The 17,932-nt window shown below is 43.3% G+C and overlaps 1 protein-coding gene across 1 annotated transcript; it reads left to right on the top strand.

The window, feature by feature from the left end:
• Positions 1 to 1,187: 1,187 nt before the first annotated feature.
• LOC101002941 (protein SSX5-like) lies at positions 1,188 to 16,703 on the top strand. Its single transcript, XM_031660597.1, has 6 exons — positions 1,188 to 2,080; positions 2,515 to 2,629; positions 3,185 to 3,277; positions 5,129 to 5,178; positions 7,458 to 7,593; positions 16,588 to 16,703. The coding sequence occupies exons 1-6, from the start codon at positions 2,012 to 2,014 to the stop codon at positions 16,701 to 16,703; spliced, it is 579 nt and encodes a 192-aa protein (XP_031516457.1). The 5' UTR covers positions 1,188 to 2,011.
• The last annotated feature ends 1,229 nt before the right edge of the window (positions 16,704 to 17,932 follow it).

Here is a 17,932-nt window from a genome sequence, read left to right as displayed (position 1 = left end):
TGTAACCAACACCACAATCACGTCCCATAAGTAAATACATTTTCCTCTCTCCAGGGCTACAGCTAAAGGATGGTAATTGTGCGCACCACATTTAGATTCCCTTTCAAAAATGTAATCAGAGGTTGGAGGGCCTTGGACTGTTTTTTCGTTGTTGTTGTTGCAACAGATATAGAAGCCACTTAAGAATGAACGCCGTGACTAAGTAAAGCAAAGCTCTGCAAATGTGCTAGTTTGGAAAACATTGTGTCTTTCAAGTAGAAAAATCACAGATGACTATTTTTTTCTTCCCACAGTTCAGACTAGAATACAGATGTTTAACCCAAGATCCAGGGATGGTCCTCAGAGAGATCAAAATCTCCTGACGGTGCCTGACGACCACCCACTTTACCGTACAAAGTGTGGCTGGAGAAGGAAACAATATTCAGCAATATCACTGCCCACGGATGATGCACCAATCAGGGCAGTTAGTGAACTCCACCTGGCCAATCAGAAGTCAGAACAATAGGCAGAACAAGCGAGGCCGATGTGGCTTGTATCAGTCCAGGCTCCAGGGACAGAACCTTCTCAAAGTGGGGGTGGAGACTCTGATTTTCCCGCCTAAAGCGTTCCCTGGGATTGCTCTGACTTTCTCTCCCTTTCCATTCTTCCACACTCAGAGTAAGCATGCGCTGATTTTCTCTTTCCACTCTTCCTACTCCTCCCCTCCTCTGCGGTGCATTTGTTATCTAGTTTTAATAAGGAGTGTATATGAGGCAGGTCACCATCTCAAATCCTTCCTGTCAGTTTCTAACTTTTTCAGGTTTGGGATTTTTCCTAGGAACTCTATCGTAACTTAAGAAATTTGGGCTGGGCACAGTGGCTCACGCTTGTAATCCCTGCACTTCTGGAGGCCACAGCTGGTGGATCACTTGAACCCACGAGGCGGAGGTTGCAGTGAGCCATCATCATGTCACTGCACACCAGCCTGGGCAACAGAGTGAGACCCTGTATAAAAAAAAAAAAAAAGAAAAGAAAAAACTCACTAAAATATTTCCTCCTAGGCTCAAGCGATCCTCTCACCTAGGCCTTGGGACTACAGGTGCACACCACCCAGCTTATGCTCTTTTTTTTTTTTTTTTTTTTTTTTTTTTTTTTTTACAGATGGTTTCGTTATGTTGGCCAGGCTGGTCTGAACCTCCTGGGCTCAAGCGATCCGCCCACCTTGACCTCCCAAAGTGCTGGGATGGTACAGGCCTGTGCCACTACCCCCAGCTAATTTTTTGTATTTTTTGTAGACACGGGAGTTTCGCTGTGTGTCCCAGCCTGGTCTCGACCTCCTAGGCTCAAGTGATCTGCTTGACTCGGCCTCCAAAACTGCTGGGATTGCAGGAGTGAGCCACCACGCCTGGCTGATTGCTGCATCTTGAAATGCCCCACATTCTCTCTAAGTGACGGCGGGCTCTTGTGGTCTCAGAAATTCAGGCTCTCTTCCTTCTGATAATTTACAGATCACCCAGTAATAGCCTCTAAACACATTCATTGTAGTGATGCTCATTTCTCTTCAACAGAACAGAACCCCCCATCCCTCTGCCTGATCAGATCCATCACCAGAGAGACCATGTTATCTCTGGGACTCACTTCCCTTCCTTTATTTATTGAGTAGGGGTGTCAGAATATCCCCCACTGAATTACATAGTCACATTCCTGCCTCCCCAACAAGGGTCTGTGTATCTTTCAGGGTAAGACTAGCCCCAGGGAACCTACTAACAACATTAGCCAATCCCCTCCCAAAGACTCAAGGCTGCTTTGCCCATAGGAAACCTGTCATCCCCAGTCGATATTTCTCCCACAGACCCCTGGCTCCCTGTTTTCATCTGACTTCTCCCCAAGTCCTCACTCAGGGACAGATAAGCCCCGGATGGAGAAATGCAGCACCTGATTCCAGGTGACAGACTGGCAGGGTTTCACCAAAGGTCCTGCAGCTGGAAAGACTCAGACTGTTTCTCTTACAGGTAAGACTGCTCCTGGTACCATGAATGGAGACGACGCCTCTGCAAGGAGACCTAGGGTTGGGGCTCAAATACCAGAGAAGATACAAAAGGTAAAGTAATCTGGAGCGGGCAGAGTAGTAGCCCAGGGGACAGTGTGGGGTGACTAGGTTTCTGAGGAGGGGAAGACAAAGATACTGGGGACGAGGAGCAAGGTCTCGGTGTGATCTGGACCCTTGGGAGCCTCCCATCCTCGCTCTGTCATCACCTAGCATCCCTGGAGACAAGTCTGTGACCATGCACTACATTTGGTGACTGTCACTCCATTCTGGAAGGTGGGAAGAGAGCCAGCCAGCAGCATTAAAGCCCTACTGTGTGGCAGGGGAGAAGCTAGGGTAGGTCCCCGATGTTGTCTCAGTTAGCCATGGCATCAACCAGGACGGATTATCATCCCCACTTCCCAGATCCAGCACACAGGAAGCAGCTCCAGCTGAATGGCAGACATGCCTAGCTGAGTCACCACCAGAATTTCTTTTTTTTTTTCTAGGCCTTCGATGATATTGCCAAATACTTCTCTAAGAAAGAGTGGGAAAGGATGAAAGTCTCAGAGAAAATCGTCTATGTGTATAAGAAGAGAAAGTATGAGGCCATGAGTAAACTAGGTAATAGAAAGTTCTAAGTACAGACAAGTTTGGGGACACATGAGCATCCCTTCTCCTACCTAGGCTACTTCTTAGACTGCAGAAAGTACCCCACATTTTCTTCTACGCAGGGAAAAATCGCAAGGCAGCTTCTGGGTGTTCTGTTCTTCTGGGTGTTCCTGACAGAGCTGAGGGCAGGGATTGGCAACAGTGGAGCTCATACCTGGATCCTGCACGTTTCTCACGCATAGGCGTCTGTTCTGATGAGTCCAAGTGTCTCTGTGGCATCCCAGGCCCCCCCATACCCTCCTTTACACACACACACCCTACTTTCTCTCGGCTTGTCTCTCTCTCTCCCTCTTTTATCTTTTTTTTTTTTTTTTTTTTGAGTCTGAGTCTCACTCTGTCACCCAGCCTAGAGTGCAGTAGTGCAATCATAGCTCATTGCAGCCTCAAACGCCTGGCCTCAACCAATCCTCCAGCCTGAGCCTCCCTAAGTGCTGGTACTACAGACATGAGCCACTATGCCAGTCCTAAGCTTGTCTCTTAAGGAATAAACATTTTGCTTCTTTCTAGGTTTCAAGGTCACCCTCCCACCTTTCATGCGTAATAAACGGGCCACAGACTTCCAGGGGAATGATTCTGATGACCCTAACCATGGGAATCAGGGTGAGTAGATGGAAAGGGGCTGGAAAGGGTCTCCTGAAGCCCAACTGCTTTTCAGTTCAGCTACCTGGGAAAGATCCTCAGGCATTTGTTCCCTCATACACATCAGGGCTGAGTGAAAAAAAAAAAAAATTGCATGCAAAAAGTTAACTACAGAGGCCATTCATATAAAATTTTAAAACATGCAAAACAAGAATATATTTTTTTATGGATAAGTAAATGGTAAATGTATACAAACATGAATGTGAATAAAAAGTCATCAAATTAAGGTGACTGGCTGTAAGTGGAGGAGGGAGGGCAGGGTTTGGTGAGTGCTGCACAGACAACTTCAGCCATGACTTGTTGATAGTGTGTTTTGTTTGTTTTTGTTTTTGAGATGGAGTTTCGCTCTTGTCACCCAGGCTGGAATGCAATAAGGCAATCTCAGCTCACTGCAACTTTCATCTCCTGGGTTCAAGTGACTCTCCTGCCTCAGTCTCCTGAGTAGCTTGGGTTACAGGCACCCGCCCCCACACCCAGCTAATTTTTGTATTTTTGGTAGAAACAGGGTTTCACCATGTTGGCCAGGCTGGTCTCAAACTTCCTGACCTCAGGTGATTCACCTGCCTCAGCCTCCCAAAGTGGTGGGATTATAAGTGTGAGCTACCATGCCCAGCCTGTTTGTAGTATTTCTAATATTCTGAATAAATAAATAAGACATAACATAGCTGTGGGGTAATGTTGAGATCTGACTGGACTCAGTATTATTCCCCATAATTTTCTGTGTGTTTGAAATATTTCTTTTTTAAAGGACATGTTGCTTTTCCTAAGCACTGTTATTGAATCAAAAGACAGTTAAGAAAATGTTGCAAGTAAAAAAAAAAAAAAAAGAAAGAAAGAAACTATTAAAACTGTGAATCTGCCAAAAACTTCCAGAGTTTGTTTCATTAACAGTATGTAGGTATTGGATAAGTTTCTTAGGAGTGAGAGTGATGAACACACTATGTAATAAATATCGCTGTTTTTCTGTATTTTATCAAAACCAAATAGTCTTCTCATTCCCAAACAACCCCGATTCTCCCTGATGAGCTCAGAAGTGAGTTTGAAAGAGTGATCCCTCATCCAACACACAGAGAGCTTTCCCACTTGTCAGTGAGCAGAGATAACATAGGGTGAAAAAAGACAAGTTCTTGCCTAGAGATCTTTGTGCATTTCAGGAATATAAAGGGGACATATGTGTTTACTTGCTCTTCTGCTCTAACAAAACAATTATAAGACAAGGTTAGAAAGTCCAAACTGTCTCCAATAGACCTATTACTCCCCAACTAAACAGGCCAGATTCTACCATCTCCCACAATCACTATAAGAGATCTGAAAATTCAGTGCTTGAGTATCTGCCAAGTTTTTGACATTAAAGGAGTGTCTTTATACTGAAAATATTTCAGAGACACTGGAATAAATCATCCATGGGTTCATCACACATTTAACAGCTTAATTGACATACCATAAGATTCACCCATTTCAAGTGTACAGTGATTTTTAGTTGTTGCGCATCTTGAGTGGATACGGTTCAGATTCCTAACCATTCAATTTAATTATTTGGGAAAAGGTAAAAGATATGTAATGAAATAAGATGAGACTGTGACGGGGTTTAAGTCCCATTTGATAAACCATGAGATGGAAAATTCTGAATTGATGCCACAGATAAATGCACCAACCATTACTGAACATAATTCAGAAGCAAATCTCAAATAACTCCTCAACAGTGAGTGGACGGAAAACCCTCTGCTGCAGAATGCACTCATGCGACAGAAGTCTCTCTAGAGTTTGGAAATCTTTACCAACAAAGAAAAATGCTGATGTATTCTCTTTCAGTTGAACATCCTCAGATGACTTCCGGCAGGCTCCAGGGAATCTTCCCAAAGGTGAGTATCTCTCAAATCTAAAGGACCAGAAAACCTTTGTCCCTCCACGGATGCGAACACTGGTAAGAGTGGGAGAATATCAAAAATGCCCTCACTGCCTCCTTCTCCCCATGTCTATCACAACAACTGATGTAGCATCGATGGCTTGATGATACTAAGAGTTGTGATTCTTAATACTTCTTTTGTTTTCATAGTGATACCAGATACTATTTTAAGCAGTTCACATGGATTCATTTATTTAATCCTTAAGAAGACCTCTATGGCCGGGCGCGGTGGCTCAAGCCTGTAATCCCAGCACTTTGGGAGGCCGAGACGGGCGGATCACGAGGTCAGGAGATCGAGACCATCCTGGTTAACACGGTGAAACCCCGTCTCTACTAAAAAATACAAAAAACTAGCCGGGCAAGGTGGCGGGCGCCTGTAGTCCCAGCTACTCGGGAGGCTGAGGCAGGAGAATGGCGTGAACCCGGGAGGCGGAGCTTGCAGTGAGCTGAGATCCGGCCACTGCACTCCAGCCTGGGCGACAGAGCGAGACTCCGTCTCAAAAAAAAAAAAAAAAAAAAAAGAAGACCTCTATGACGTTTCTATTATTATCTCCAAATAATAACGAGTCACACACTTCAGTTTTCATCCATATAAAAGCCATGTGACTTGGTGCAAATATTCTAAGTCCTCTCAGCTCCAGATTGCTGGTCCATGAAATGGAAGTAAAGAATCATAGTTCATGTTATAGACCCTAGTTATCAGCAACATAATAATAAAATGAGGCTATCGGAGTACAGAGATGTTAAAGAATGTTTCTGAGGCACAGTGGCAGTGGTACTCTAATCCAGAGCTCCAAGCCATTTAAAGCTCATTCACGTTTGCATTTGTTTATGAAGTTCAGATGTTGCTCACTAGGGCTTTACCCCATAAAGCCTGCTGGTGCTTCCATTGAGACACCCACTCTCGCAACAGGAAGGACCAGCTGATCTCTGCTCTGTTACTGGGGCCACTCGAATGGCTTAGGAATCGCTTTGACTATTGGCCCCTCCCTACTGTGAGCTCCTTGAGGTCTTTGTCTGCCCCTGGGGCATCTGCGAAGCCTCGGTCCCAGCCCAGGGGATCCTTGTAGGCCCCTGAATGAATGACCCTACAAGTGCTGGTTCAACGTCTGGTTTAGAGGGTAAAGGGATCTGGGAGTTGGGTTGCCAGTGTGGAGACTGAATTCAAAGAAGCATCATGAAAGGTATTAATTGTTATTATTACTACATTTAAACAGTGTTTACAAGCTCAGAGAGGGCTTTCCCTTAGCCTGTTTTACATGTATTGTTCACTATTTCATAAGTGAGGAAGCTGAATAAAAAGTAGCTTAAGGGCTGGGTGCGGTGGCTCACTACTGTAATCCCAACACTTTGGGAGGACAAGGCGGGTGGATCACGAGGTGAAGAGATCAAGACCATCCTGCCCAACATGGTGAAACCTCATCTCTACTAAAAATACAAAACTTAGTGGGACGTGGTAGCGACTGCTTGTAGTCCCAGCTATTCTGGAGGCTGAGGCAGGATAATCGCCAGAACGTGGGAGTCGGATGTTGCAGTGAGCCAAGATCGTGCCACTGCACTCCAGCCTGGTGACAGAGCGAGACTCGGTGTCAAAAAGAAAAAAAAAAAAGTAGCTTAAGATTGTTGGTCAGTGACACATCCCAATGCAACCAGAATTGGTATGGGTACCACCTCACTTAATTTCACATTCAATGTTGGTGCCTCTGTGGGGTGGTATGCCATATCTGGTACTGCTTTCTTTGCTGCCTAGATTAATTTCTGCAAACCATTTCTTTCCCTCTCTCTTTCCTGTATTCATCTCTCCACACCATCTTTACCAGCAGTGTTTTGTCCCTCTCTATGTTTTCACATTTACTCTCCCAGTAGCTGTCTACAAGCTTATATGGGATCTCTTGTATTTTATAGAAGCTCTTCCTTTTGTAGACCTTTTGAATTCTTAGAATGCTATTCTCTAAATCTTCTGTATACCAAACTCTCAATTACATGGTGATTTTTGCTGTTTGCAAGAATGTCAGTCTTAAAAGAATGTGAAGATAAGCATTCTATCCCTGGAAAGCCCATTCATTTAGGCCATTCCTTCCCCTTCCCAGGTTTCTCCTAATTTAGGCCTGTGTAACTCTCCCAGCGTTTTTGAGAACATTAATTAAGGTAATGCATGTGAAGACGCTTTGTAAGCTCTAAAGCACTATAGAAATGTCACTGATACTGTTTATCTGTGACCTTCACATTATAAAGATCATGCCCGAGAAGCCAGCAGAGGAAGGAAATGATTCAAAGGGAGTCCCAGAAGCATCTGGCCCTGAAAATGATGTGAAACAGCTGAGCCCCCCGGGAAAACCAAGTACCTCTGAGAAGATTAACAAGACCTCTGGTAAGAGGAAACAATTCGGGAACAACCCCTCTGGCTTCCCTGGCTATGTTCAGGTGTGGGGACTGGGTGTGTGGACTGGGTGTGTGGCATGGACCACAGACAAGCCTGGGTCCAGGCTGGGCTGAGGAGCTCACCCAGCTCCAGATGAGATGTTAGACTTGACTTCCAGAAACAGAGTGGAGTTGGCGTCTGTATAAAAAAACCACATGACAAAGGAGAGGTTCCTAGATGGCCAAGTAGGAACAGCCCCAGTCTAAAGCTCCCAGTGTGAGCAATGCGTTTCTGCATTTCCAGCTGAGGTACCAGGTTCATCTCACTGGGACTGGTTGGACCATGGGTGCAGTCCACGAAGTGTGAGCCGAAGCAGGGTGGGGCATTGCCTCACCTAGGAAGCTCAAGGGGTTGGGGAATTCCTTTTCCTAGCCAAGGGAGGCTGTGACAGACGGTAGCTGGAAAATCTGGACACTCCCACCCTAATACTGTGCTTTTCCAACAGTCTTAGCAAACAACACACCAAGAGATTATATCCTGCGCCTGGCTCAGAGGATCCCACATCCAAGGAGCCTCACTCACTGCTAGCACAGCAGTCTGAGATTGAACTGCAAGGTGGCAGCGAGGCTGGGGGAGGGGCGTCTGCCATTGCTGAGGCTTGAGTAGGTAAACAAGGCGGCCAGGAATCTCAAACTGGGTAGAGCCCACCCCAGCTCAAGGAGGCCTGCCTGCCTCTATAGACTCCACCTCTGGGGATAGGACATAGCTGAACAAAAGGCAGCAGAAACTTCTGCAGACTTAAAAGTCCCTGTCTGACAGCTTTGAAGAGAGTAGTGGCTCTCCTAGCACAGAGTTTGAGATGGGAGAATGGTAAGACTGCCTCCTCAAATGGGACCCTGATCCCCAAGTAGCCCAACTGGGAGACACCTCCCAGTAAGGGCTGACTGACACCTCATACAGCCGGGTGCCCCTCTGAGACGAAGCTTCCAGAGGAAGGATCAGGCAGCAACATTTGCTGTTCTGCAATATTTGCTGTTCTGCAGCCTCCACTGGTGATACCCAGGCAAACAGGGTCTGGAGTGGACCTCCAGCAAACTCCAACAGACCTACAACTGAGGGTCCTGACTGTTAGAAGGAAAAATAAACAGAAAGGACAACCACACCAAAACCCCATCTGTATGTCACCATCAGCAAAGACCAAAGGTAGATAAAACCACAAAGATGGGGAGAAACCAGAGCAGAAAAGCTGAAAATTCTAAAAATCAGAGTGCCTCTTCTCCTCCAAAGGAACACAGTTTCTCGCCAGCAATGGAATAAAGCTGGATGGAGAATGACTTCAACAAGTTGAGAGAAGAAGGCTTCAGACGATCAGTAATAACAGACTTCTCCAAGCTAAAGGAGGATGTTTGAACCCATTGCCAAGAAACTAAAAATCTTGAAAAAAGGTTAGACGAATGGCTAACTAGAATAAACAGCATAGAGAAGACCTTAAATGACCTGATGGAGCTGAAAACCATGGCACGAGAACTACGTGATGCATGCACAAGCTTCAGTGGCCAATTCGATCAAGTGGAAGAAAGGGTATCAGTGATTGAAGATCAAATGAATGAAATGAAGCAAGAAGAGAAGTTTAGGAAAAAAAAGAGTAAAAAGAAACAAACAAAGCCTCCAAGAAATATGGGACTATGTGAAAAGACCAAATCTACGTCTGATTGGTCTACCTGAAAGTGATGGGGAGAATGGAACCAAGGTGAAAAACACTCTGCAGGATATTATCCAGGAGAACTTCCCCAACCTAGCAAGGCAGGCCAACATTCAAATTCAGGAAATACAGAGAATGCCACAAAGATACTCCTTGAGAAGAGCAACTTCAAGACACATAATTGTCAGATTCACCAAAGTTGAAATGAAGGAAAAAATCTTAAGGGCAGCCAGAGAGAAAGGCCGGGTTACCCACAAAGGGAAGCCCATGAGACTAACAGCAGATCTCTCGGCAGAAACTCTACAAGCCAGAAGAGACTGAGGGCCAATATTCAACATTCTTAAAGAAAAGAATTTTCAACCCAGAATTTCATATCCAGCCAAACTAAGCTTCATAAGTGAAGGAGACATAAAATCCTTTACAGACAAACAAATGCTGAGAGATTTTTTCACCACCAGTCCTGCCTTACAAGAGCTCCTGAAGGAAGCACTAAACATGGAAAGCCACTGCAAAAACATCCCAAATTGCAAAGACCATCAATGCTAGAAAGAAACTACATCAACCAAAGAGCAAAATAACCTGCTAACATCATAATGACAGGATCAAATTCACACATAACAATATTAACCTTAAAGGTAAATGGGCTAAATGCTCCAATTAAAAGACACAGACGGGCAAATTGGATTAAGAGTCAAGACCCATCAGTGTGATGTATTCAGGAGACCTATCTCATGTGCAGAGACACACATAGGCTCAAAATAAAGGGATGGAGGAAGATCTACTAAGCAAATGGAAAACAAAAAAAAAAGCAGGGGTTGCAATCCCAGTCTTTGATAAAACAGACTTTAAACTAACAAAGATCAAAAGAGACAAAGAAGGCCATTACATAATGGTACAAGGGTCAATTCAACAAGAAGAGCTAACTATCCTAAATATATATGGACCCAATATAGGAGCACCCAGATTCATAAAGCAAGTCCTTAGAGACCTACAAAGAGACTTAGAATCCCACACAATAATAATGGGAGACTTTAACACCCCACTGTCAACATTAGACAGATCAACGAGACAGAAAGTTAACAAGGATATCCAGGAACTGAACTTAACTCTGCACCAAGGGGACCTAATAGACATCTACAGAACTCTCCACCACAAATCAGCAGAATATACATTCTTCTCAGCACCACATCAAACTTATTCCAAAATTGACCACATAGTTGGAAGTAAAGCACTCCTCAGCAAATGTAAAAGAACAGAAATTATAACAAACTGTCTCTCAGACCACGCCGCAATCAAACTAGAACTCAGGATTAAGAAATGCACTCAAAATCGCTCAACTACATGGAAACTGAACAACCTGCTCCTGAATGACTACTGGGTACATAACGAAATGAAGGCAGAAATAAAGATGTTCTTTGAAACCAGTGAGAACAAAGACACAATATACCAGAATCTCTGAGACACATTTAAACCAGTATGTAGAGGGAAATTTATAGCACTAAATGCCCACAAGAGAAAGCAGGAAGGATCTAAAATCGACACCCTAACATCACAATTAAAAAAACTAGAGAAGCAAGAGCAAACACATTCAAAAGCTACCAGAAGGCAAGAAATAACGAAGATCAGAGCAGAACTGAAGGAGATGGAGACACAAAAAACCCTTCAAAAAATCAATGAATCCAGGAGCTGGTTTTTTGAAAAGATCAACAAAATTGATAGACTGCTAGCAGTACTAATAAAGAAGAAAAGAGAGAATAATCAAATAGACGCAATAAAAAATGATAAAGGGGATATCACCACCAATCCCACAGAAATACAAACTACCATCAGAGAATACTATAAACACCTCTATGCAAATAAATTAGAAAATCTAGAAGAAATGGATAAATTCCTGGACCATACACCCTCCCAAGACTAAACCGAATACTATAAACACCTCTATGCAAATAAACTAGAAAATCTAGAAGAAATGGATAAATTCCTGGACACATACACCCTCCCAAGACTAAACCAGGAAGAAGTTGAATCCCTGAATAGACCAATAACAGGCTCTGAAATTGAGGCAATAATTAATAGCCTAGCAACCAAAAAAAGTGCAGGACCAGACGGATTCACAGCCGAATTCTACCAGAGGTACAAAGAGGAACTGGTACCATTCCTTCTGAAACTATTCCAAACAATAGAAAAAGAGGGAATCCTCCCTAATTGATTTTATCAGGCCAGCATCATCCTGATACCAAAACCTGGCAGAGACACAACAAAAAAAGAGAATTTTAGAGCAATAGCCCTGTTGAACATCGATGCAAAAATCCTCAATAAAATACTGGCAAACTGAATCCAGCAGCACATCAAAAAGCTTATCCACTACAATCTAGTTGGCTTCATCCCTGGGATGCAAGGCTAGTTCAACATACACAAATCAATAAATGTAATCCATCATATAAACAGAGCCAAAGACAAAAACCACGTGATTATCTCAATACATGCAGAAAAGGCTTTCAAAAAAATTCAGCCTTTCATGCTAAAAACTCTCAATAAACTAGGTATTGATGAGATGTATCTCAAAATAATAAGAGCTATTTATGACAAACCCACAGCCAATATCATACTGAATGGGCAAAAACTGGAAGCATTCCCTTTGAAAACTGGCACAAGACACAGATGCCCTCTCTAACCACTCCTATTCAACATAGTGTTAGAAGTTCTGGCCAGGGCAATCAGGCAAGAGAAAGAAAGAAAGGGCATTCAATTAGGAAAAGAGGAAGTCAAATTGTCCCTGTTTGCAGATGACATGATTGTATATTTAGAAAATCCCATCGTCTCAGCCCAAAATCTCCTTAAGCTGGTAAGCAACTTTAGCAAAGTCTCAGGATACAAAATCAATGTGCAAATATCACAACCATTCCTATACACCAATAACAGAAAAACAGAGAGCCAAATCATGAATGAACTCTCATTCACAATTGCTACTAAGATAATAAAATACCTAGGAATCCAACTAACAAGGGATGTGAAGGACCTCTTCAAGGAGAACTACAAAATACTGCTCAGCGAAATAAAAGAGGACACAAACAAATGGAAGAACATTCCATGCCCATGGATAGGAAGAATCAGTATCATGAAAATAGCCATACTGCCCAAGGTAATTTGTAGATTCAATGCCATCCCCATCAAGCTACCAATGACTTTCTTTTTTTTTTTTTTTTTTTTTTTTTTTTTTTTTTTTTGAGACGGAGTCTCGCTCTGTCGCCCAGGCTGGAGTGCAGTGGCGCGATCTCAGCTCACTGCAAGCTCCACCTCCCGGGTTCACGCCATTCTCCCGCCTCAGCCTCCGAGTAGCTGGGACTACAGGCGCCCGCCACCACGCCCGGCTAGTTTTTTTTTTTTTTTGTATTTTTAGTAGAGACGGGGTTTCACCATGTTAGCCAGGATGGTCTCGATCTCCTGACCTCGTGATCCCCCATCCTCGGCCTCCCAAAGTGCTGGGATTACAGGCTTGAGCCACCGCGCCCGGCCCCAATGACTTTCTTCACAGAATTGGAAAAAAATACTTTAAAGTTCACATGGAACCAAAAAAGAGCCCACATTGCCAAGACAATCCCAAGCAAAAAGAACAAAGCTGGAGGCATCACGCTACCTGACTTCAAACTATACTACAAGACTACAGTAAACAAAACAGTATGGTACTCATACCAAAACAGAGATATAGACCAATGGAACAGAACAGAGCCCTCAGAAATAATACCACACATCTACAACCATCTGATCTTTGACAAACCTGGCAAAAACAAGAAAAGGGGAAAGGATTCCCTATTTAATAAATGGTTCTGGGAAAACTGTCTAGTCATATGTAAAAAGCTGAAACTGGATCCCTTCCTTACACCTTATACAAAAATTAATTCAAGATAGATTAAATACTTAAATGTTAGACCTAAAACCATAAAAATCCTAGAGGAAAACCTAGGCAATACCATTCAGGACATAGGCATGGGGAAGGATTTCATGACTAAAACAACAAAAGCAGTGGCAACAAAAGCCAAAATAGATAAATGGGATCTAATTAAACTAAAGAGCTTCTGCACAGCAAAAGAAACTGCCATCAGAGTGAACAGGCAACCTACAGAATGGGAGAAAAATTTTGCAATCTACCCATCTGACAAAGGGCTCATATCCAGAATCTACAAAGAACGTAAACAAATTTACAAGAGAAAATCAACCCCATCAAAAAGTGGGCAAAGGATATGAACAGACACTTCTCAAAAGAAGACATTTATGCAGCCAACAGACACATGAAAAAATGCTCATCATCACTGGCCATCAGAGAAATGCAAATCAAAACCACAATGAGATACCATCTCACACCAGTTAGAATGGCAATCATTAAAAAGTCAGGAAACAACAGGTGCTGGAGAGGATCTGGAGAAATAGGAACACTTTTACACCGTTGGTGGGACTGTAAACTAGTTCAACCATTGTGGAAGACAGTATGGAGATTCCTCAAGGATCTAGAACTAGAAATGCCATTTGACCCAGCCATCCCATCACTGAGTATACACCCAAAGGATTATAAATCATGCTACTATAAAGACCATGCACACGTATGTTTATTGCAGCACTATTCACAATAGCAAAGACTTGGAACCAACCCAAATGTCCATCAATGACAGACTGGATTAAGAAAATGTGGCACATATACACCATGGAATACTATGCAGCCATAAAAAGGATAAGTTCATGTCCCTTGTAGGGACATGGATGAAGCTGGAAACCATCATTCTGAGCAAACTATCACAAGGACAGAAAACCAAACACCACATGTTCTCACTCATAGGTGGGAATTGAACAATGAGAACACTTGGGCACAGGGTGGGGAACATTGCACACTGGTGCCTGTCATGGGATGGGGGGCTGGGGGAAGGATAGCATTAGGAGATACACCTAATGTAAAAGACGAGTTAATGGGTGCAGCACACCAGCATGGCACGTGTATATATATGTAACAAACTTGCACGTTGGGCACATGTACCCTAGAATTTAAAGTGTAATTATAAAAAAAAAAAAAAAACGAGACTTGGAGCAACTCTTCCAAATTTCTCAGCTCCAGCTCCAGATTCCTAGTCCATAAGATGGAAATACAGAATCATAGTTCATAAATTGTTAGGAGGCATTAAATTTAATCTAGAAGGCCTGATGACATAAAAGGTGCTCAAGCAATTCTATCTGTGATAACCTGGGATCATATCTTACTCAGCTCAATGCCTGATACCCAATATAGGTGTACTTCAGAGATATTGTCGGTTCGGTTCCAGACCACTGCAATAAAGTGAGTCACACACATTGCTTTTTTGGTTTTGCAGTGCATAAAAACATTACATTTACACTATACTGCAGTCTACTAATTGTGCAATAGCATTATGTCTAAAACTGTACATACCTTAATTTTAAAATAATTCATTGATTAAAAAATGCTAACAATCTTCTGAGCCTTCAGTGAGTCACACCCTTTTTGCTGGTGGAGGGTCTTGCCTCGGCGTTGATGGCTGCTGACTGATCAAAGTGGTGGTTGCTGAAGGGTGGAGTGGCTGTGGCAGTTTCTTAAAATAACACAATGAAATTTGCCACATCAGTTAGCTCTCCCTTTCTTGAAGGATTTCTCTGTAGTATGTGATGCTATTGGATAGCATTTTGCCCACAGTAGAACTTTCACAGTTGGAGTCAATCCACTCTAGCTATGAAAGTCCTAGATGGCATCTCCTTCCAATAGAAGGCTAGTTTATCTACATTGAAAATCTGTTGTTTAGTGGAGCCACCTCCATCAGTGATCTTAGCTAGATCTTCTGGATAAGTTGCTGCAGCTTCTCCATCAGGGTTTGCTGCTTCACCTTGCACTTTTATGTTATGGAGACGGCTTCTTTCCTTAAACCTCATGAACCAACCTCTGCTAGCTTCACACGTTTCTCCTGCAGCTTCTTCACCTCTCTCAGCTTTCATGGACTTGAAGAGAGTTCTGGTCTTGCTCTGAATTAGACTTTGGTTTAAGGGAATGTTGTAACTGGTTTCATGTTCTATCCTGACCACTCAAACTTCCTCTATTTCAACAGTAAGGCTGTTTTGCTTTCTTATTCTTCTGTTCACTGGAGTATTAGTATTAGTATTTCCTTCAAGAACTTTTCCTTTGCAGTATATACTATTATTTCCTTCAAGAACGTTTCCTTTGCATTATATACTATAATTTCCTTCAAGAACTTTTCCTTTGCATTCACACCTTGGCTGTTTGGTACAAGAGGCAGAGCTTTCAGCCTATCTTGGCTTTCAGCATGCCTTCCTCACTCAGCTTAGCCATTTCTAGCTTCTGATTTAAAGTGAGAGACATGCGACTCTTCCTTTCATTGGAACATTTGGCAGCCATTGTAGGGTCGTTAATAATCCTCATTTCAGTGTTGCTGTGTCTCAGAAAATAGGGAGGCCCAAGAGAAGGAGGAGAGACAGGGAACAGCTCATCGGTGGAGCAGTCAGAACACACGCAACATTGGCCGATTAAGTTTGTCATTGTCTATGGGTGCAGTTCCTGGTACTCCCAAAACAATTACACACAAGAGGGTGATTATAGTCAATACTAACTTGATTGTACATTTAAAAAATCTTTAAAAGAGTGTAAACGGATTGTTTGCAACACAAGGATAAATGGTTGAGGGGATGGAGACCCTATTTTCCATGATGTGATTATTACGCATGGCATGCCTGTGTCAAAGCATCTCATGTACCCCATAAGTATATACACCTACTGTGTACCCACAAAAATAAAAAACAAAATTATTTTAAAAGACTAAAGAACAACAAAAACAATTGCAGTAATAACATTAATGCTCACTGATGACAGATCACCATAACAGACATAATAATAATGAAAAAGTATAAAACTGGTGAGAATTTCAAAAAAAAATTGCAGTATCTGCGAAGCACTATAAAAATGAGGTGCCATAAAACAAGGTCTGCCTGTGTGCCCTTAACAAATACGTGCTGAATGAAAGGAGGTATCCATGAACGTTCCTGTAAGTAAAGAGGTTGGGAATTTAAACCTGACAACGAACGGAGCCAGAAACTAAAACTTTAACTGGCATTTGACCTGTATCGGTGTGGGTCTAAGGCCTCAGCCTCTCTAGCCAGAGAATGTGAAAAACTGGATAAAGAAGGCCCATTGGGCACTTGGGAGCGGGGAGGCATCTCCTGTTTTTGAGAAAACAGAGCCTAACACTCTTCAACCTACCCAACCCTCATCTTCCAACTCTTCTCCATCATAGGACCCAAAAGGGGGAAACATGCCTGGACCCACGAAGACTGCGTGGGAAAGCATCCGGTGATTTATGAAAGATCCAGCGACCTAAGGGAGAAGGCAGTAGCTCGTGAGCGTTTATGAAGCTCATCCCACATCCACAGATGTGCTATTCTGTTCTGTTGCGGTATCCCATCTTGTCACTTGTTCCCCAAATCATTCCCTTCTCATAATTTTCACAAGTGCAACATTGAGGCTGAATGAATAAATTTCAATGCTCTTTAAGTATTTCTTTTTTTTTTGAGACAGAGTCTCACTTTGCTCAGGCATGATCAGCTCACTGCAAGCTCCACCTCCCGGGTTCACTCTATTCTGCCTCAGCCTCCCCAATGGCCTGGGGCGTGGCCTGCCACCATGTCCATTTAAATTTTTGTATTTTTAGTAAGAGGCAGCGGTTTCCCCCATATTAGCCAGGATTGGTCTCATCTCTCGTGATCTGCCCACCTCGGCTTCCCAAAGTGCTGGGATTACAGGCATAATCCACCGCATCCGGCCGATTTCGCATTCTCTCTTTACTCCCTGGCCTGTACATCCAGGGATGCTCCCTACCCAGGATGCTGTGGATTCCCAAACCCCAGGTCAGCCCTGATACGCGGGCCACACCTTCCTCTAGCCTAGGAATTGATAATCCAGGAGAGGAAGTCACTGTGGCATGGGCAGATGGTTCACTTCAAGGAACCGTGGAAGGCCTGTGTGGGTCCTGAGGTAGGGCAGAATCGGAGTGTGCAGGGTCTGCAGGTCAGGAGGACTTGAGATTGAGTTATTGGGCAGTGGGAACTCACTGCCACTTACTTTCCTTCTCTCTTCTTGCCTCAGCCTCAGGGATATGACACATGCCCACAATGAGAAGCAGAACGTGGTGACCTTTCACGAACATGGGCATGGCTGTGGACCCCTCGTCATCAGGTGTATAGCAAGTCAAAGCAAGTGTTCACAACAGTGAAAAGTTGAGCATCATTTTTCTTAGTGTGCCAAGAGTTCAATGTTAGCATTTCCGTTGTATTTTCTTGCAGTATGCCATTCTGTTAGATACTAGTGTTTTCATTGATGAGTAAGACATACTTAATGCATATTTCGGTTCGGGTATCCATGCACCTACCTCAGAAAACAAGTATTGTCAGGTATTCTCTCCATAGAACAGCACTACCCTCCTTTTTCCCCAGATGTGACTACTGAGGGCAGGTCTGAGTGTTTAATTTCAGATTTTCTCCTCTGCATTTACACACACACTACACTCGCGCACACACACACACTAAGTACCAGTAGAAGCATCTCCCATCTGCTTTTCTCCAGTGCCATGCGCCCTGGTCAAG

This window comes from Papio anubis, chromosome X (assembly GCF_008728515.1).
Source record: "Papio anubis isolate 15944 chromosome X, Panubis1.0, whole genome shotgun sequence".
In the NCBI taxonomy this organism is placed as follows: Eukaryota; Metazoa; Chordata; class Mammalia; order Primates; family Cercopithecidae; genus Papio; species Papio anubis.
The sequence above is the reverse complement of the archived record's forward strand: the minus strand, read 5'-3'. Positions and strand labels throughout refer to the sequence as shown.